Source organism: Bos taurus, chromosome 8, assembly GCF_002263795.3.
Source record: "Bos taurus isolate L1 Dominette 01449 registration number 42190680 breed Hereford chromosome 8, ARS-UCD2.0, whole genome shotgun sequence".
Taxonomy (NCBI): Eukaryota; Metazoa; Chordata; class Mammalia; order Artiodactyla; family Bovidae; genus Bos; species Bos taurus.
This window is the reverse complement of record NC_037335.1, coordinates 23,636,556-23,658,141: the sequence shown is the minus strand read 5'-3', so window position 1 is coordinate 23,658,141 and position 21,586 is coordinate 23,636,556. Positions and strand designations below refer to the sequence as shown.

The following is a 21,586-nucleotide window of genomic DNA, read 5'->3' as shown; positions in this document are numbered from 1 at the left end:
AAGGCATAACCCAGGTTTTGTTTTGATGTTCTTTTGAATCACATTTTTTTTATTCCTCAACAGTGCTTCTAATGACGAGTAAAGTTTGAATTGTAGATTTACCTTGACCTTTCTCAGAGGTACTTGGAAGAAATGGAATGGCTAATAAGCAGTGAGAAGAAAGGAAAGAAAAATCTTGAATAATCTATAAATTTAAGAATCAATCTTAACTATATGAAGAGTAAACTATACTTAGCCTTAGGACATTTTAAATGTGCTAATTATAGTATTTTAAATAGGAAATTAACCCTATTTTCTATCATACCCAGATCAGCATGCATAATATTTAATACTGTTTGTTTATTTTGGAACATGCTTCTGTCTTTTGCAAGGAATAATTGTACATTTGTTTTCCATTTTAAGTCTTCTATTTTCTACTGTACCATTACCTTTGTGTACCTAATGTTATTATTGGATGACTATATTTCCATGCTGCTAAATCGCTTCAGTCGTGTCCGACTCTGTGCGACCCCATAGACGGCAGCCCGCCAGGCTCCGCCATCCCTGGGATTCTCCAGGCAAGAACACTGGAGTAGGTTGCCATGTCCTTCTCCAGTGCATAAAAGTGAAAAGTGAAAGTGAAGTCGCTCAGTTGTGTCTGACTCTTTGCAACCCCATGGACTGCAGCGTACTAGGCTCCTCCATCCATGGATTTTCCAAGCAAGAGTACTGGAGTGGGGTGCCATTACTTTCTCCACAAATTTTCCATAAGAAACTTCAAATTTTGGACATGATTGATTGATTGCTTTTGGCTCAGTAAAGAAGGATAATGGTGGAATCATTGTCTTTTTGAATAGCTCAGGGCTAATACCACGTTTGAGTTAGTTTTATACTTTGCACAGTGCTTGCCATTTTACCTAGTTCAGTGGTTCTTAACCAGGGACAATTGTGGACCCAGGGGACATTTGGTAATGTCCTTCAGAATTTTCCACAGTTTATTGTGATCCACACAAAGGCTTTGGCATAGTCAATAAAGCAGAAATAGATGCTTTTCTGGAACTCTCTTGCTTTTTCGATGATCCAGCAGATGTTGGCAATTTGATCTCTGGTTCCTCTGCCTTTTCTAAAACCAGCTTGAACATCAGGAAGTTCACGGTTCACATATCGCTGATGCCTGGCTGGAGAATTTTGAGCATTACTTTACTAGCGTGTGAGATGAGTGCAGTTGTGCGGTAGTTTGAGCATTCTTTGGCATTGCCTTTCTTTGGGATTGGAATGAAAACTGACCTTTTCCAGTCCTGTGGCCACTGCTGAGTTTTCCAAATATGCCAAAGCCTTTGACTGTGTGGATCACAATAAACTGGAAAATTCTGAAGGAGATGGGAATACCAGACCACCTGATCTGCCTCTTGAGAAATTTGTATCCAGGTCAGGAAGTAACAGTTAGAACTGGACATGGAACAACAGACTGGTTCCAAATAGGAAAAGGAGTTCGTCCAGGCTGTATATTGTCACCCTGTTTATTTAACTTATATGCAGAGTACATCATGAGAAATGCTGGACTGGAAGAAACACAAGCTGGAATCAAGATTGCCGGGAGAAATATCAATAACCTCAGATATGCAGATGATACCACCCTTATGGCAGAAAGTGAAGAGGAACTCAAAAGCCTCTTGATGAAAGTGAAAGAGGAGAGTGAAAATGTTGGCTTAAAGCTCAACATTTAGAAAACGAAGATCATGGCATCCTGTCCCATCACTTCATGGGAAATAGATGGAGAAACAGTGGAAACAGTGTCAGACTTTATTTTTCTGAGCTCCAAAATCACTACAGATGGTGACTGCAGCCATGAAATTAAAAGACGCTTACTTCTTGGAAGGAAATTAAAAGACGCTTACTTCTTGGAAGGAAAGTTATGACAGAGCTAGATAGCATATTCAAAAGCAGAGACATTACTTTGCCAACAAATGTTCCTCTAGTCAAGGCTATGGTTTTTCCTGTGGTCATGTATGGATGCGAGAGTTGGATTGTGAAGAAGGCTGAGTGCCGAAGAATTGATGCTTTTGAACTGTGGTGTTGGAGAAGACTCTTGAGAGTCCCTTGGACTGCAAGGAGATCCAACCGGTCCATTCTGAAGGAGATCAGCCCTGGGATTTCTTTGGAAGGAATGATGCTAAAGCTGAAGCTCCAGTACTTTGGCCACCTCATGTGAAGAGTTGACTCATTGGAAAAGACTCTGATGCTGGAAGGATTGGGGGCAGGAGGAGAAGGGGACGACAGAGGATGAGATGGCTGGATGGCATCACTGACTCAATGGACATGAGCCTGAGTGAACTCCGGGAGTTGGTGATGGACAGGGAGGCCTGGCATGCTGCGATTCATGGGGTCGCAAAGAGTCAGACACGACTGAGCGACTGATCTGATCTGATCTGATCTGAGAGACATTTTTGATTGTCATTTAACTAGACTGAAAGCTATTAGCATCCAGTGGGTAGAGGCCAGGAATGCTGCTGAATATCCCATGGTATATTGAACAACCCCTATGCCAAAGAATTATCTGACTCCAAATATCAGTATAGCCAGACTGAGAAAACTTTATGTATGGCAACTGCACAATAAAGTAGATTGAATTAAAAACTACGTCCATTCTATGAACCATAAAGCTTTATATATTATTTTATAGGTGCATTCATTTGCCATTGTAGTGATTCACAAGGGAAACCTTAGCTCTTTTCATTATATTCAAAGTATTAGAACAAAATTTTGGCAATTATAATTGATTTTAGCTTAGTTGTACCAAGTTGAAATAGTATAATGGTAATCAATGTTAATCAGCAGTAATATTCAGTGTTCTTAATTTGGACTTCCTTTCCCTGTCAAGGTTTTTAATTTCTTGGAATCGATATTGTATATTATTCCTACAAATTTTCACTCGGATCTGACATAATTAATTATCTGGAAAAATTAATTTTCCAGATGTCTAAGTCAGTAATTCAGCTTTCCTGGTGGCTCAGTGGTCCAGAATCCGCCTGCCAATGCACGAGACAAAGAGTTTGATCCCTGTACCAGGAAGATCCCCTGGAGGAGGAAATGGCAACTCACTCCAGTATTCTTGCCTGGGAAATCTCATGGACTGAGGAGCCTGGCAAACTACAGTCCATGGGGTTGCAAAGAGTTAGACACGACTTAGTGACTCAACAGCAACACAAGTCAGTAATTAATTTGGATAATCCCTGTTCTATATTCTACATAATTTCATCTTTAGAGTTTAAGTCTGAGATATTGAATAGAATTTGCTGAACCCAAAAGCTAGCAGAACGAGCCTCCAACACAATTAGTCATACAACAAAGTTACAGTGGGTCCCACAATCCCAGTAAAGTAGAAGCTATTTATAAAGTATGATAGAGTTGTTTGCTAGTATATGCATCATTTCTAATCTAATTTAAATTATTATCTTTTACTTCTGGTGATATGATTTAATTTGGACCAAAAAAAACTGTTTATAAAAGAAGATACATTCTTTATAGTTTTTAAAAAAGAGATTAAAAAAAATTTTTTTAATCTTTTTATTTTTGGGGGTATAGTCAGTTAACAAACAATGTTGTGATAATTTCAGGTGAACATCAAAAGGACTCAGCCATACCTATGTATCCATTTTACCCTAACTCCCCTCCCATCCAGGTTGCCACATAACATTGAACAGAGTTCCATGTTCTGTACCCACATGCTGGTTATCCATTTTAAATGCAGGAGTGTGTACATGTCCATCCCAAACTCCCTGACTATCCCTTCCCCACTTCCTTCCACCCAGCAACCATAAGTTTTTGTCTAAGTCTGTGAGTCTCTATAAAGGAGGTAGATTCTTAACAGCTTTTTGGAGGAGGAAACATGAGAAGTGGGAAGAGGTAGGAGGTGACATAAGGGAAGAGTATTGAAAAGCGTTTAAGTGTTTTATGATCACACAGAAACTACATAGTATCTTCTTGGATTTTCCTCTTAAATAGTCATAAATGCCATCATTAGCTGGAGGACTAGTGGGTGGTCATATCTGATGCTCCTCATTTCAGTATGGTGCTTGTCAGAAGGAAAACTCATAGCTAAAATTAATTACAGTTGCTGTTCTTTCCTTTTCATTCATGTTTGCTCGAACATGACCTACTGAATTTGTAATCTAACAAGTTCGGATGATGTGACATACCTGAGAGGCTTTTAGGATTTGTAGCATTTATTTTCTGAATGTCTGTAACAACTAGGGTAGAAGCAGATTCTAGATAGGATTAACTGCCAAGGAGTTTGGAATTTGGAAATGTGATTTCGATAGGATTTTTAAGTTTTGGCATAAAGAGTTGCTTGGAGCAGTCCTTTAGCAATGGCAATAATCTGATCACTCAGAAATAGCCTGTGCTTTAACAAACAGGAGCTTGCCAGCATTTGAAGTTAGTGGCTGATAGATTAGGTGAGGTTGAGGAGAGAATAGAGAGATGGTGTTATAATATCCAGAAACTGTGTAGTAGTGTCAGAGAGGTGTTTAACATGAGTGTTTCAGTGTGAAGTATCTGCCATAATTTTCTGTTTAAGAGAGAGAAAAAAAAAAATTAGAAAACTTCCCAATTACAAACCTCCCTCTTATGTGGTTTTTAACTTGTACCAGTTTTCAACTCTGGCAACACATCAGAATTGCTAGAAGAATTTTTTAAAATTACTAGTGCATGGGCTCCACTCCTACCAACCCCGGTATAACTGAAGCCTGGGCACTCGTATTTTAAAAAGAGCTCCACAGATGAATCTAGCTCACAACCGGGCTGAGTAGCACTGCTTTATAGCAGTGCATCAGAATTGTCTGGAGAGCTGTTTATTAGGTCTGGCTGAGGCCTGAGAATTTATTTTCATTTCTAACAAGTTCCCAGGTGATGCTGATATTGCTGGGAAGGCGATCACGTTTTGAGAACCACCAAGAAGGCAGTTTTAAAAAATCATTTGAGTGTGACTGATGGTCTGATCTTTTTCTTTCTTTTTTTTTAAACATTTCTAGTGCTGTATTATTGAATTAAAATTATGTATATAATTCTTTTTATGTAAAAAAGATAGATGCATCTATATGGTGTGAATTTCTTTCAAATAGCATTAAAAATTTTTTTTAATTTGAGAAAATAGACACATGTATGTATATATATATAACTGAATCACTTTGCTGTACACCTGAAACTACCAAAATATTCTTAATAAACTATTCTGCAATGTAAGATAAAAAGTTAAAAACAGAATAAAAAAAGAGTGAAATAATACCATTTGCAGCACCATTGATCAACCTAGAGATTGTTCTATAAATGAAGTCAGAAAGACAAATATTATATGATATCACTTATATGTGAAATCTAAAAAATAGTACTAATGAACTTATGTACAAAACAGAAGTATTTTCACAGACACAGAAAACAAACTATGGTTGACAAACAGGAAAGGATAAGGGAGGGATAAATTGGGAGTATGGGATTAATAGATGCATATTACTATATATAAAATAGATAAACAGTAGGATTTACTGAATAGCATGGGAAACGATGTTCAATATCTTATAATAAACTATAATGGAAAAGAATAAAAAAAGAATTTGTATATATGTAGGTATAACTGAATCATTTTTTGTATACCTGAAACTAACACAATATTGTAAATCAGCTATACTTCATTAAAAAAATAAGTAGCATTTTTAATTGGAGAAGGCAATGGCATGGACGGAGGAGCCTGGTAGGCTGCAGTCCATGGGGTCGCAAAGAGTCGGGACATGACTGAGCGACTTCACTTTCACTTTTCACTTTCATGCATTGGAGAAGGAAATAGCAACCCACTCCAGTGTTCTTGCCTGGAGAATCCCAGGGATGGGGGAGCCTGATGGGCTGCTGTCTGTGGGGTCGCACAGAGTCGGACACGACTGAAGCAACTTAGCAGCAGCAGCAGCAGCATTTTTAATTAAAAATTTTTTCTTGGAGGAAAAAGCCACGTCACTAATAACTGAAGATTCTTTGTGTAGTACTTCATAGTTTAAAGAGCTAATGAATTTATAATTTCCAGTAGACTTTTTTGTACTACTTAGAATAATTTGTTTGTCTTTTTTCCTTTTCTTTTTTTAACCCCATTATTTGAGAATCCTTCACATTTCAGATCTTTTCTATAGTCTTTTTGGTATCTTGATTGATGGAGCCCAGATAAAAAGATTTGTCCTTGTTCAATAGAAATTTTCAGAATTTATAATTTGCAGAGTTTGTTATTTGAGATGGGAGAAATATTTTCTTTTTCCCTTACCTAAAGTATATTGGGGGAACACAGAGCTAGATATTGAGAAGAATGGGGGTAAATGGGAACAGAGACAGAGCTGTTGTTTAGTTGTTCATTTGTGTCAGACTCTTTGCGACTCCATGGACTGTAGCCTGCCAGGCTTCTCTGTCCATGGAATTTCCCAGGCAAGAATACTGGAGTGGGTTGCCATCCCCTTTACCAGGGGATCTTCCTGACCCAGGGATCAAGCCCACGTTTCCTGCTTTACAGGTGTATTCTTTACCGCTGAGCCACCAGTGAAGCCCCACAGAGGCAGAGAGATGGTGCTTATAGGTTGGGACAGTGTTAGAGGAGATGGTATCTTTCAGGTCTGGAAAGAGATTCATCAGCAGGAAGAGGAGATTTCCAAGAATCAGGGAATCAAGGGAGTGGATAATGAGAGAGGTACTGGATTGAGGAGCTTGGCCAAAGTCATAGAGCTATTAGATAACAAAGACTGCTGTCAAATTTGGATCTCTAAGACTCAGGTTCTTTTTTCTGGAAAACAAATTAAAAAAAAATAGTTCTAATGAGCCAACTCTGCAACAAATGCAGCAAATGAGGATTCTGTGACAACTGTGAATCCTGGAAAAAAAGTTTCTAGATGTCAATGGCTTCTTCTCTTGTTATATTTGGATATTAAAAATGTATATCCTGAAATGACAGCTTCCAGTGTTACTTTGTGTGTTTTTCAGAAACCATCCTCAGCCTTTGATCACTGTTCTTGAGCACAGACCTGATTGCTGGCCAGTCATTTTGCAGCAGCTGACAGCTTTTTTCCAACAATGCCTTGAAAGGTAATATAAAATAAAATAAATTAGGGAGATGGAATAGTATATGCTAATTTTAGAGTTTTTCTTTTAAGCTGCTTTGATTGTAATGTTTTCTCCTGCAGAAATGTCTTAGAGCAGGATATAGTTTTCTGTTTTCTATTTGAGAGAAAAAAATCTTACCAGTTTTATTGATTGTTGAAATATTGACCATGAGAATAGCTACTGTTAAAGAAGCTAAGCATTGGATAGTTGGGAAGGTTGATTGGAAATATTCAGTAAGCTACTACATAGTACATATGGATGACAGGTCTTCCTGCTGGAAATTGATTAGTGAGTTAATCTCTCCATTAGAAACCAGTGCCAGTTGGGATTAAACAGGATTGCCGACTGGGACCAGATGACCACCATATGTGCCGTTAGTTTAGCTTCACCAAGGCCTTCTGCCTTCTGATGGTCTTCAAAGCTTTCTCCCATTCTGTTACCATGGCATTAGCTCAGGTGGTCATCTCTTGCTGTGACTGTTGCCACCTGTTCTTAACTGGCAGCTCTGCCTTCCATCTCATCCTACTCAAGGCCATTCTCTAAACCATCCATCAGGGTGACGTATTGGGAGAGCAGATCTTTGTATCACTGCCTAGCTTAGGTCACCATCACTGTGATTTTCAAACTGGACTTGCACATGTAGAGGCTAAACACGGAAACACCCTCACACTGCTTCAGCTTTTTTTATTTTAAGTTTTGTTTTTGTTTTTTAATTTGATGTGGACCATTTTTAAAGTCTTTCTTGAATTTGTAACAATACTGCTTCTGTTTTATGTTTTGGGTTTTTGGCCATAATGCATGTGGGATCTTAGCACTCTGACCAGGATTGAACACATATCTCCTGCATTCAAAAGTGAGGTCTTAACCACTGGACAGCCAGGGAAGTCCCAGCTCTGTTTTTATACACTGTTTTCTTCTTCTTCTTTTTTTTTTTTTAATAATGTGTTGATATCTCACAGCAGCTTTCTATTGGAAAACAATAGTTTGGTCTCCGGACTAGCTGAAAAATCCCTAGGCTACAGGATGAGATCTGTTATGTCATATACTAGGCTCTGTGTATGATCGGTTTCACCAATTTTATTTTCTCCTTTCTTTATCTCATGATTTATGAATTCCATATTCAGCAATACAGTGACTTGCTTTGGTTCCACACAGCAAGAAGTGCTATTCCCTTGCCTCTTCTTTTGCTTATTAATTTCTACATTACTGTCTTGAATCTCATCACTGCTGCTGCTAAGTCGCTTCAGTCGTGTCTGACTCTGTGTGACCCCATAGATGGCAGCCCGCCAGGCTCCCCCGTCCCTGGGATTCTCCAGGCAAGAACACTGGAGTGGATTGCCACTTCCTTCTCCAATGCATGAAAGTGAAAAGTGAAAGTGAAGTCGCTCAGTCGTGTTTGACTCCTAGTGACCCCATGGACTGCAGCCCACCAGGCTCTTCCATCCATGGGATTTTCCAGGCAAGAGTACTGGAGTGGGGTGCCATCCCTTGTCTAACTAGCCCTTTCTTGATTACTTTCTCTATTTTAAATCTCTTTTTAGGTATTGTCTCTCCCAGGAAGTGTTTACTTATCACAAGCTAAATTAATAACTTTAGTTGTGATTTCTGACATCATTATATTTATTACATTGTCTTATAATTATTATCCTCCATTAACTGAAACTTTCTTGAGGGCAGGAACTGTGTCTTAGTATTCTTTATGTTAACAGTGCCTAGAAAAAAAAAAAAAACAATGCCTGGGACAGTTTAGGTGCTTACAAATGTTCAAAGTATATATATGTATTACACAGGAGGCTCCTAGATTGGTGGGGCCCAGGCAGTGGGTTGTAAAGTGGCTCCTAAAATATAATATCTAACTGCTTACTTAGTACTTCTATACTAGGTCATGATAGGATAGTACCATTGACCATGTAGTCCAATGCTTGAGCTACATTTACCACACTAGCTATATTCATGTGTTCTTGTTCTTAAAGGTCTTAGAATATCCTGTAGATACAATTTATTAGAATTCCATTTTGGAGTCTTTAACTTCAATTTTAGATAGAATTTCCAGGTAGGATATACTGTCAGAAGAAGCTTTAAAGAGATACAGAGAAGCTTGGAATCTGCCAGTGAGAAAAATCTGTGTAACAATTGAATAAATATCTTAAAATAAACATTATCATCTTCTCTTCCCTCACCCATGACTGCATTTTCAAAGATAAGATATTAATATTTACTAAAAAAGTCTTTGTTCATCCATGTCAGAAAGCAAAATTAACAAATTTATAAACAGATGTTTAATGAAATTTTTCTTGTTAAATAGATTGGGATATTTTATAAAAGATGTGCTGTTTATGTGCCAAATCTGTTATTAAGCTTCTTTTTAGGGTAATCCTTACAAATATCTCACTTGTCTCATGCTTCAGTTAGCAAATAATTAAATTACATTTTAGTTGTTTTTATGTCAAAGGAGTATTATTTTGGAATTTGGAAGTAGTTCTAATGATAATGTCCAGATGTTCATAAGGAGAAAAGATTATTTTTTGATTTTGATTTATTTACTGATAAGCTTTTAATGACTTAATCCTTTCATTTGCATTCTGAGGTGTTACAGTATGCTATCTAGAGCTTTTTAGAAGTTCTAAGTAATTTTATATTTCTTTGCAAAGAATTTCAGTTGTCTCATTTCTACTTTTGCACCATGAGACTATTTTTTGCAGGATGAAATTGATAATTTTGGTTGCATTTTCAGCAGACTGTTAGTTTCCTGAGATTTAATTTTAGAGTGAGTTAGATTAGTAGTTTTTACATTTAGAAGATAATGAAGGAAATTGGGTAATTTAGTAAGAATATAAATGGTGATTCACAACTACAGGAAGGAGGCAAAATATTGTGAAGATAGCTAGTATTCCTAGACCTTTCTATCTTAGGAATTGTTGGTTAGAATAGCTGTTTGGTTTCATTTTTAATAGAATGTAGATGTCCTGAAATAGCAGTGTATCTTCATGCTAGATTTTTGGGGACGTGATTCTTTAGTTAAATTCTGCACTCATTTGTAGAAGGCCTCTGATGTCAAGATTTCATCTCTATAGAACTAAGAATTGGGTAAATTGACAAGGATGTCATGGTGTTTTGGAGAAGGAAATGGCAGCCCACTCCAGGATTCTTGCCTGGAGAATCCCATGGACAGAGGAGTCTGGCGAGCTATATAGTCCATGGGGTTGTAAAGAGTCGGGCATGACTGAGCAACTAACACACATGGACTTTAAGTGTGGCTTTGTCAAGATTAACTAGGCTAACACATAGTTTTTTAGAGAGGGAACTAAGGAGAGCAACACTGAATGATTTGCTCAAGGTCACGTGGCTAGTCAGTTGGCAGAGTTGGGCCCTAAGCCTCAGTCTTTTGACTCTTATTCCAAGTCTTTTCCCACTATTTCTCCCTCCTTGTTGAACATACATGTGAAAGCCTTGTTTGTAAACATGCACAATGGGTTACATTTTAAAACATTCTTAGTCACTTTGGGATTTCAGGTTATCTGTTTTATTTTCCTTTCCTCCTTAAGACCAGTTGATTTCATACTCCACAGCACTGATAGTTAATCATCAGATCGCACATCACTTCAGTTCAGTTCAGTTCAGTTGCTCAGTCGTGTCTGACTCTTTGAGACCCCATGGATTGCAGCATGCCAGGCCTCCCTGTCCATCACCAACTTCCAGAGTTTACTCAAACTCATGACCATTGAGTTGGTGATGCCATCCAACCATCTCATCCTCTGTCATGCCCTTCTCCTCACGCCTTCAATCTTTCCCTGCATCAGGGTTTTTTCCAATGAGTTAGCTCTTCACATCAGGTGGCCAAAGTATTGGAGTTTCAGCTTCAACATCACTCCTTCCAATGAACACTCAGGACTGATTTCCTTTAGGATGGACTGGTTGGATCTCCTTGCAGTCCAAGGGACTCTCAAGAGTCTTCTCCAACACCACAATTCAAAAGCATCAATTCTTCGGTGCTCAGCCTTCTTCACAAGCCAACTCTCGCATCCATACATGACCACTGGAAAAACCATAGCCTTGACTAGAGAAACCTTTGTTGGCAAAGTAATGTCTCTGCTTTTGAATATGCTGTCTAGGTTGTTCATAACTTTCCTTCTAAGGAGTAAGCATCTTTTAATTTCATGGCTGCAATCACCATCTGCAGTGATTTTGGAGCCCTCAAAAATAAAGTCAGCCACTGTTTCCGCTGTTTTCCCATCTATTTGCCATGAAGTGCTGGGGCCGGGCACCATGATCTTAGTTTTCTGAATGTTGAGCTTTAAGCCAAATTTTTCACTCTCCTCTTTCACTTTCATCAAGAGGCTCTTTAGTTCTTCTTCACTTTCTGCCATAAGGGTGGTGACATCTGCATATCTGAGGTTATTGATATTTCTCCTGGCAATCTTGATTCCAGCTTGTGCTTCTTCCAGCCCAGCGTTTCTCATGATGTACTCTGCATATAAGTTAAATAAGCAGGGTGACAATATACAGCCTTGACATACTCCTTTTCCTATTTGGTACCAGTCTGTTGTTCCATGTCCAGTTATAACTGTTGTTTACCACCTGGCTAGTATTTATTCTTTGGGGAGTACATTATTGGAGAGAGATGGGGGAACAATGTATTTTAAGTCTCTTTTCTGTTTCATAGTCTAATCCATATATACATCATCTACTTGCTTGATCTATATGAAACCTTTTTTAGTTTCCTATAGTAGGTATTGTGATAAAGACAATTATTAATGTTTCATTAATAATTATGAACTCACAAGTCCTTTTTTTTTTTTTTATAGATTGTGTAAATATTGATGCTGATGAGGGGAAAAAAAAAACTTCCTCCAGATTATGAGCTCTGTCAGAGCATGTGTTTAGTTTTGTTTCTAGCACGTAGAAGAGTGAAGATATCTGTAGGAGCTTAGTAAATTTTGTGAAGCAAATAAATGAATGAAGACTAGGTTAAATCTTATCAATTTGGTAACTTTTAACTTTTTATTAGTATTAATGGTGTTTTGAAATCACATTGCTGTGGAATGTATAGCATTATAAAATTAATGTCATCAGTCATGATTTAAATACCATTTTGTCCATTAAGTATTGCACCTTATACCTTTCTTTTAGCACCTTTTGCACTTTGTATTCTCTAGTCCAGTAACAGAGCTGATGGTCCCTGTTAGACTACATGCTTCTTAAGGATAGATAATGCCTGTTTCATCTTTGTATCTTATCTAATAATAACTTATTGATAATAAGTATGAAATATATTAAAATAAAATCATGATATTTAATCAATGCATGCTAATTATAAAACTACTCTATGACAGTGTAAATGAATCAATTAATTTAATGATTGAGCATCTCTGAGGGCCTAGTGTATGCTTATTGGTAATAGAGCATTAAACAGATAACCCATGATTCATGCCCTTATTGACTAATAGTCTAGCAGGGGATGGAGATATAAATAAATAATGACAATAAAGTCATTATGCTGTGCAAGCACACAATGGGGATTTGACCAAGGCTGTGTGTGTCAGGGAAGGCCCTCAGGAAGTCCTTTTAAAGGGGAGAACTGAAAGATGATAGAAATTAGGCAGAGGAAGGATCAGGAAAAGGAGAAAGGGGAGAGTATTACAGATGAATGTAATAGCAGGTGAGAAGAAAACCCAGATGACTTGACTGATGATCAGAACTAAATTTAGTGTAGTTCAGCAGAGAGTGGAGAGGAAGAAGAAATGAAATTAGAAGATAGAGGTCAAATTATGAAGGGTTTGTGAATACTTTATCTTAAGCATAAACTCTGTCAAACTGATTAATGGCATGATCAAATTTTTATCTCTGAAAGGTCATTCTGGCATTTTAGTGACTTTGGACTTGGAGTTATAGGGATGTATTATAACCTAAATAGATATGAAAGATTTGTAAAGTCTTCCTCCTTTGAGTGGGAAAAACTTAGGAGGACTTGGCAAATTACTTCACTTCTGTCTGCCTCAGTTTCTGTGTCTGCATAATGGGATAATAATATTTTTATTTCGTAGGGTTGTGGTAAAGGTTGATTGAATTTAAAGGCACCAAGTGTAGTAACATGCACACCCTAAGTGCTGACAAGTTGACAAGTAAATATTAACTGTCGGTCATCTTCTTGGATGTCTGTATGAGTTTTGTTTTGTATTTTACTTAGGACCTTACCTATTACCTTACCTATTGAGCTTTTCCAAAACTGCATGCTTGTATCATACTCTTGGAAAAATGGATCCTGATGTCTAAAATTCTCAAAAGGTTCTCAGATGATTCTCATGTTCACTAAAGACTGGTCCTGGAGCTGTAGATGCTATTTTAGTGTGCAAGTAGACCCTCTTAGTCCTGGGCATCAGGCTTATGGGCTCCAGGTATTAAGTCATTCTCCCCAGTGTAGAAACAACTGTTTGGCATGAGTTTAGGTGGGTCATGGTAGAATAGAAGAGTCATGATAAAAAAGGTACACTCAATGGTATCATAGTTCATGACATGTCATGAACTCTAAGTTGATGCTTGACACTTACCTGGTTGGTACTCTGTGTAATTCAGTGACTGGCTTCTACGTTACATGACTTACTTGCAGGTCTGAAGTTTCGTGTATCCAAATTATGGCGCCATTTCTATGGTATCTATATTGTGAACCACCCCAGTTACAAGAATATGCTAAACTCAGATTAACTCTGCTCAAAGTCTTACTTAAACCCCGGGTCCCTTGTGACAAGGAACAACCATCAATATTGGAACAACAGATACTACAACTGTGTTGTGACATGGTTCCATGTTTGCAGGTAAGGCCTTTTCTCCTCTTTCATTAACATGGCACCTGAATTAATAAGTATTGATTGTACTTAATTAATAAGTACATAAAATAGAACCTGTGTGATATGGCAAACAGCTCTAGAAACACTTTCTGGGTTTTGGAGATAATAATGGAAACAAATCTAGATTTCACTCTGATATATACAATGTTAACTAAATTCACAGAAATGCAAATCAACATAATCCATTTTAGGATTAGTAGGAATGAAAACTTTAAAGAGGACTCCTCGGGGAAAATAATTTTGAACTGAGTTTCCCCTTGTGCTGGACACTGAGAGGGTTATAAGTTAAAAAAAAAAAAAAAAGTACTTTTTGTGTAAGTTGGAAAAAGACATCTCTCTGGGTACATACAGCCCTGGGGGCTTGACTGTCTGAGTGCTGGCTAGATTCTAGTTTTCAAAAGTTTCCTTATAGCGTATGTGGTGACCTGTATGGATCCTATTCTTAGAAAGACCATAGTCTAGTAAGGGAGCTAAAACAGGTATATATATTCTTATAATTCAAAGTAGATGGACAAAGTTGTATAATAGAGGTAAGGACAGAATGCTTAGGGAGTTAAGAGGAATGATAAATTTAAGCTAATATCTCTGTAACTACAGATTTTTTTTAAATTTCAGTTGCCAGATTGTTGCAATTTGAATATAATATTCATTTATCCCATCTCACCATCTAGTTTGTTGTTTGCCTACAATCTGAGTTCCATGCTGCTTAGCCAATGGGAGGGAATTTGTGAATATTTTTCAAGGTGATCACCTGAGGTCACAGATGACCTGTTTCAAGTTTGTGTTATCAAGGAGTGACTAGAGTGAATCTTTTGTGACTCATAATCAGACTTTGTGCAATCAAGGCAGAGAAAAGTTAATTAAAGTGAATTCCCCTGTGGCTTTTTCAAAGCTTTTGTTTTGTGTGGCCAATAAAGCAGTGTATGTGCAGAACACATAGCACTAGGATACACTTGTTCCGTAGCATGCTTGTATTACCCTGTTCTGTGCTCTTTGGTAGATGTTCGCCTTCACTGTCATCAACCTATATTAACAAGCCTAAATACTTCTAGAAGTGTGTTTTGTGAAGTATTTTCAGAAATCTGTGCATGCATGCTAAGTCACTTCAATCGTGTCTGACTCTTTGAGACCCCATGGAGCATAGCCCGCCAGGCTGCTCTGTCAATGGGATTCTCTAGGCTAGAATACTGGAATGGGTTGTTTACCTTCCTCCAGCAGATTTTCCTGACCCAGGGATGGAACCTGTGTCTCTTAGGTTTCCTGAATTGACAGGCAGGTTCTTTACCACTAGTGCCACCTGGGAATCTGTGGCTTGTTGATATACTTAGTCACGGTAGATGAGAAGAAAAATCCAGATCCGTCATTTGGAACTAGTGGCACTAGTGACATAAATACATTTAATTATTAACAAATCAGTTTTATTGGAATGAAGAGCAGAGCTGGGAGGGATCTTGGTGGTGTAATTCATTTTCCCACTAATTATATGTATTTGTTATACTCTTTAAGAGACAACCATCCCATGACTAATTAAATATTTCAGTGGTAGGAAGCATGCTATTTTGCAAGGCAACCGTTTTTTATATACTTTTTTTTAGCAAATACTTCTAATTGACCTGCATTTTCCTAAGATTACCCATTAGTCTCTGTTCTTCTCAAAACAAAATGAAATAAGCTTTTTAAACAGCTTATCTGAATTCTATCCTATACATTTCTTCCTTCCTTTTCTTCCTTTTAATCCTTTACTCCCTTCCTCTGTTCTTTCTTTTCATCAATTTCTTTACTTTTCTGCATGAAATGGTTTTGACTTTTAACTGTTCTTTGGGGGAATTTCTATAGTCTGTTGGTGTTGAGAATGTATTATTAGAAAATGTTCTTTTTTTTTTTTCTAATTTTATTTTATTTTTAAACTTTACATAATTGTATTAGTTTTGCCAAATATCAAAATGAATCCGCCACAGGTATACATGTGTTCCCCATCCCGAACCCTCCTCCCTCCTCCCTCCCCATACCATCCCTCTGGGTCGTCCCAGAAAATGTTCTTTTTAGAGCTGAATGTAGTACTGTAGATGTGGTCTGATCCATATGGAGCATTTCAAAACAATCATATAATTAAAAGTTTTTCCGTAGAAATAGCCATCACACTGTTGATCCATAAGTCAGTGAGATGCTGACCAGTGGAACTCCTATTTCTTTTTTTCTCACTTCAGTTCTTTCATATTGTATTTATGGAATTGTGTTTTTACCTGCCTTAAACTTCACTACTCACTTTGGTCCCAGTCGTTCTTTTTAATTGTGACTTGTCATCTCACATATTATTCATTGCACATGGTCTATTTCAACATAAAGAGAAACCATAGTACTTACAAAGTAATCTTGTTAAGAACTTTGGTAATGCTAAAGATTGGAAAGCCTTTAATGTGAAGTTACTGAGATGGTCTTGAAAAATTTTTTTTATTATAGAAAATTTTAAGTATGTAGAAAAAAATGCACTCAAAGAAGTATGTTGTCAAATAAGCACGAGGCTTTACTTTGTTTTAAATCCCTTTCAATTCTTGGTGGCCTTTTGCCTTTGCAAATATACTCCTTTATATGTTTGCAAAGGAGTAAAATAATTTGGCTACTGAACTGTTCACATATTTTCTTAATAACTTAGTATTTTCTGCTATCTCCTCCCCCTTGATCTTTTAATAGCTTTTTTCTTTTTATTTGTTAGAAATTAATTTTTCTGTGTATAACTTACAGTCTTTTGGGGTTACTATGGTGGTAACGGCTGGGTGAAAGGTACAGCTGGCCAACTGTAGGCTTTCCTCTTGATGAATTTAACAGACACAAGGCTCCTGATTGAAGCAGATGGTTCATTGTTTGTAATCTCTGGGAAATGCCAGTGTGTCTGTGAGTAGGACCATATCCTTAGTACTAACTCCAGAATTTTGATCAGAACAGCTGGGTTTGAATTGAAATGGGATTTTCAAGAGCATTCAAGTCCTTCCTATCTAATACATTAGCCAGTTGAGAAGACACTCTACTATTTGAATATGGTCTTTCACTGCATCTGCCATGTTTGGAAATGCTGCTCTCAGTTAAGGTTGTCTGAACAAATTTCTTGCAGATGGAGGGCTTAGCAGTGCATTAGAATAACATACTAACGCTTTTCTTGCAGGTAACTATGTTGGAATTATAGAAAGGCAAGTTCATTTGAAGGATTCAAAACCAACTTTAATTTATTTACTTCAACATGTGGTACTGTCATGTAATTTGTCTTTTAAAGTCTGCACTGAGAGTAGTTAGAAAAATAAATGAGAAGAATTTGTGCCAGCCAGCAGTAACAAAAACAGTGGCAAATTGTGTTTTGGTTAGTGACAATAGGAGAAGGCAGAGTTGTATGGTTTAACTGTCTTTGAGTTACATAAATTTCTTCATTTCTTTTAAGTCTTTATAGGTTTAGAGAAAAAATAATTTATTGGTAAGCTTCTTGTATAAGTTAAATTATCCTTTGGTTTCTGTATTTATTTTAATATCCTATAATGATTGTTTCTCAGATCAAAGATTTGATACAGACAACAGAAGTGATGCTGTTTATTGAAGAAGTATACTTAAACCTTTTGCGTTATCCTGTTTTCTGGAAAATTCAGCTTACCCAGCTGACCCTTCAGCTGCTATGTGTCTGTGAAGTCAGCTTAAACATAACTGGGGAATGCTCATCTTTAATTCACCTTTTAGAGCACAGTGTTGAACTTCTAAAGGAGGTAAGGATAGTAAGAAGTTTTAATATCAGTTATCACTTACATTGGTCTTTTAGTAGCAAGGTGAGTATACTCTTTTACTTTATTGCATATCAAAGGCTTTTTTTATCTAATACTATTAGATCATACTTTTGTGACCCCATGGACTGTAGTTTGCTGGGCTCCTCTTTCTATGGAATTTTCCAGGCAAGAAAACTAGAGTGGGTAGCAATTCCCTTCTCCAGGGGATCTTCCCGACCAGGGATTGAACTTGGGTCTCCCACATAGCAGGCAGATTCTTTATCATCTGAGCCACCAGGGAAGCCCAGTAATATAATGCTGCTATTATCATTTATTATAAAAATGAGTCATTACATACTGTTTGGAGCATCAGTTAAGGGTCTACCACAGTGATAGTTTTTCATTTACTCATGTAGGACACAAATATTCAACACTTACATGCTACACCCTATGTAATGCTCAAAATACTCCAAGCGAGGCTTCAACAGTATGTGAACCAACAACTTCCAGGTGTACAGGTTGGATTCAGAAAATGCAGAGGAACCAGACATCAAAATGCCAACATCTGTTGGATCATAGAAAAAGCAAGAGAATTCAAGAAAGATACCTACTTTTGTTTCACTGACTGACTACGCTAAAGCCTTTGACTGTGTGGATTACAACCACTGTGGAAAATTCTTTAAGAGATGGGAATACCAGACCACCTGACCTGCCTCCTAAGAAACCTGTATGCAGGTCAAGAAGCAGCTGTTAGAACTGGACATGGAACAATGGACTGGCTGTAAATTGGGAAAGGAGTACATCGAGGTTGTATATTGTCACCCTGCTTATTTAACTTATATGGAGAGTACATCATGAGAAATGCTGGGCTGGATGAAGCACAAGTTGAAATCAAGATTGCGGGGAGAAATATCAATAACCTCAGATATGCAGATGACACCACCCTTATGGCAGAAAGCGAAGAAGAACTAAAAAGCCTCTTGATGAAAGTGAAAGAGGAGAGTGAAAAAGCTGGCTTAAAGCTCAACATTCACAAATGAAGATCATGGCATCCAGTTCCATTACTTCACGGGAAATAGTGGGGGAAGCAATGGAAAGAGTGAGAGACTTTATTTTTTTGGGCTCCAAGGAAATGAAATTAAAAGACGCTTGCTTCTTGGAAGAAAAGCTATGACAAACCTAGACAGCATATTAAAAAGCAGAGATGTTACTTTGCCGACAAATGTCCATCGAGTCAAAGCTATGGTTTTTCCGCTGGTCATGTATGGATGTGAGAGTTGGACTATAAAGAAGGCTGAGTGCCAAAGAATTGATGCTTTTTGTGATGTTGGAGAAAACTCTTGAGAGTCCCTTGGACTGCAAGGAGATAAAACCAGTCAATCCTAGAGGAAATCAATCCTGAATATTTATTGGAAGGACTGATGCTGAAGCTCCAATAATTTGGCCATGTGGTGCGAAGAGCTGACTCATTGGAAAAGACCCTGATGCACAGAAAGATTGAGGGAGGAAGAGAAGGGGACTACAGAGGACGAGATGGTTGGATGGCATCACTGACTCATTGGATATAAATTTGAGCAAACTCCGGAGATAGTGAAGGACAGGGAAGACTGGCATGCTACAGTTCATAAGGTAACAAAAATTCAGACACAACTGAATGACTGAAAAACAATGGAAGAATTCATTTGACCCTTGAACAACATGGGAATTAGGGGAGCCAACTCTCTGAGAGGTGGAAAATACACATATAATTTACAGTCGGCTCTCCAATTCTGCATCTGTTGATTCAATTGTTGTTCTGATTGTGTAGTTCCTGATGTTCAAGCTGGTTTTAGAAAAGGCAGAGGAACCAGAGATCAAATTGCCAACATCCGCTGGATCATGGAAAAAGCAAGAGAGTTCCAGAAAAACATCTATTTCTGCTTTATTGACTATGCCAAAGCCTTTGACTGTGTGGATCACAATAAACTGTGGAAAATTCTTCAAGAGATGGGAATACCAGACCACCTGAGCTGCCTCCCGAGAAATCTGTATGCAGGTCAGGAAGCAACAGTTAGAACTGGACATGGAACAACAGACTGGTTCCAAATAGGAAAAAGAGTACTTCAAGGCTGTATATTGTCACCCTGCTTATTTAACTTGTATGCAGAGTACATCATGAGAAACGCTGGACTGGAAGAAACACAAGCTGGAATCAAGATTGCCGGGAGAAATATCAATAACCTCAGATATGCAGATGACACCACCCTTATGGCAGAAAGTGAAGAGGAACTAAAGAGCCTCTTGATGAAAGTGAAAGAGGAGAGTGAAAAAGCTGGCTTAAAGCTCAACATTCAGAAAATGAAGATCATGGCATCAGGTCCCATCACTTCATGGGTAATAGATAGGGAAACAGTAGAAACAGTGTCAGACTTTATTTTTGGGGCTCCAAAATCACTGCAGATGGTGACGGCAGCCATGAAATTAGAAGGCGCTTACTCCTTGGAAGGAAAGTTATGACCAACCTAGATAGCATATTCAAAAGCAGAGACATTACTTTGCCAGCAAAGGTCCATCTAGTCAAGGCTATGGTTTTTCCAGTGGTCATGTATGGATGTGAGAGTTGGACTGTGAAGAAGGCTGAGTGCCGAAGAATTGATGCTTTTGAACTGTGGTGTTGGAGAAGACTCTTGAGAGTCCCTTGGACTGCAAGGAGATTCAACCGGTCCATTCTGAAGGAGATCAGCCCTGGGATTTCTTTGGAAGGAATGATGCTAAAGCTGAAACTCCAATTCTTTGGCCACGTCATGTGAAGAGTTGACTCATTGGAAAAGACTTTGATGCTGGGACAGATTGGAGGCAGGAGGAGAAGGGGACGACAGAGGATGAGATGGCTGGATGGCATCACTGACTTGATGGACGTGAGTCTGAGTGAACTCTGGGAGTTGGTGATGGACAGGGAGGCCTGGCGTGCTGCGATTCATGGGGTGGCCAAGAGTCGGACACGACTGAGCGACTGAACTGAACTGATACATTATTACCATATCCCAAGTGGCACAGTGTAAAGAATCCACCTGCCAATGCAGGAGATATAAGAGGCATGGGTTTGGTCCCTGGGTTGGGAAGATCTCCTGGAGTAAGAAATGGCACCCCACTCCAGTATTCTTGCCTGGAAAATTCCATGGGCAGAGGAGCTAGGTGGGCTACAGCCTATGGGGTTGCAAAGAGTTGGACACAACTGAGCACTTACTTAGATGTTACAAATTATGTAGTTAATATAATAAAATAATAATACTTTTTCAGATTTTTGTATCAATTTTATATAGTTACACCTATTAGATAATAGCTATAATAGATAATATATTTATATATATTATACTAATAAAATACATATAAAATATGAATAAATAGTATTTGTAGCTAAATAATATGTAGAAAATACTATATAGATAATATTATATAGTTAAATTACTTGGAATTGCCTATCTTAACCATATATGTAATGTACTTAACAGGTAAACCCATAATGTTCCTTGTTTGTGTAGTTTCATGTAGACAGTTTTTTATGGCAAGTACTTTGCTATGGCAGTTAGGTGAAAAAGACAAGATCTGGGAAGTTTATATTCCAATCAAATTGTTCAGACTAGAGTGCATCAAAATCACTAGGCAGATTTTATTTAAACTGCAAATGCCTAGGTCCTACCCCTAGAGATATTGAATTAGCTGGGCTGGTTGGGTCCAAACATCTACCTTTTAAACTAGCACCCTTAAATAATTTGATTATTATTATATATATTTTTTTGCATAGAAGGTAAACAACCTTGTAAGCATAAAAAATCCAGAAATAGAGCTTTTCTGGCAACCCTAGAAGTTTCCTAGGGTTAGTCCTAATTAGCGCAGTCCTGATCACAA

General features: G+C 37.8%; 1 protein-coding gene across 6 annotated transcripts in view; it reads left to right on the top strand.

The window, feature by feature from the left end:
- Positions 1-21,586, top strand: part of FOCAD (focadhesin) — a 302,741-nt gene that overhangs the window by 67,051 nt on the left and 214,104 nt on the right. For all 6 annotated transcript variants that reach the window (XM_005209890.5, XM_024995511.2, XM_024995512.2 and 3 more), the window contains 3 exon segments: positions 6,991-7,092; positions 13,718-13,922; positions 17,495-17,701. In XM_005209890.5, the coding sequence (XP_005209947.2) occupies positions 6,991-7,092; positions 13,718-13,922; positions 17,495-17,701 (514 nt within the window).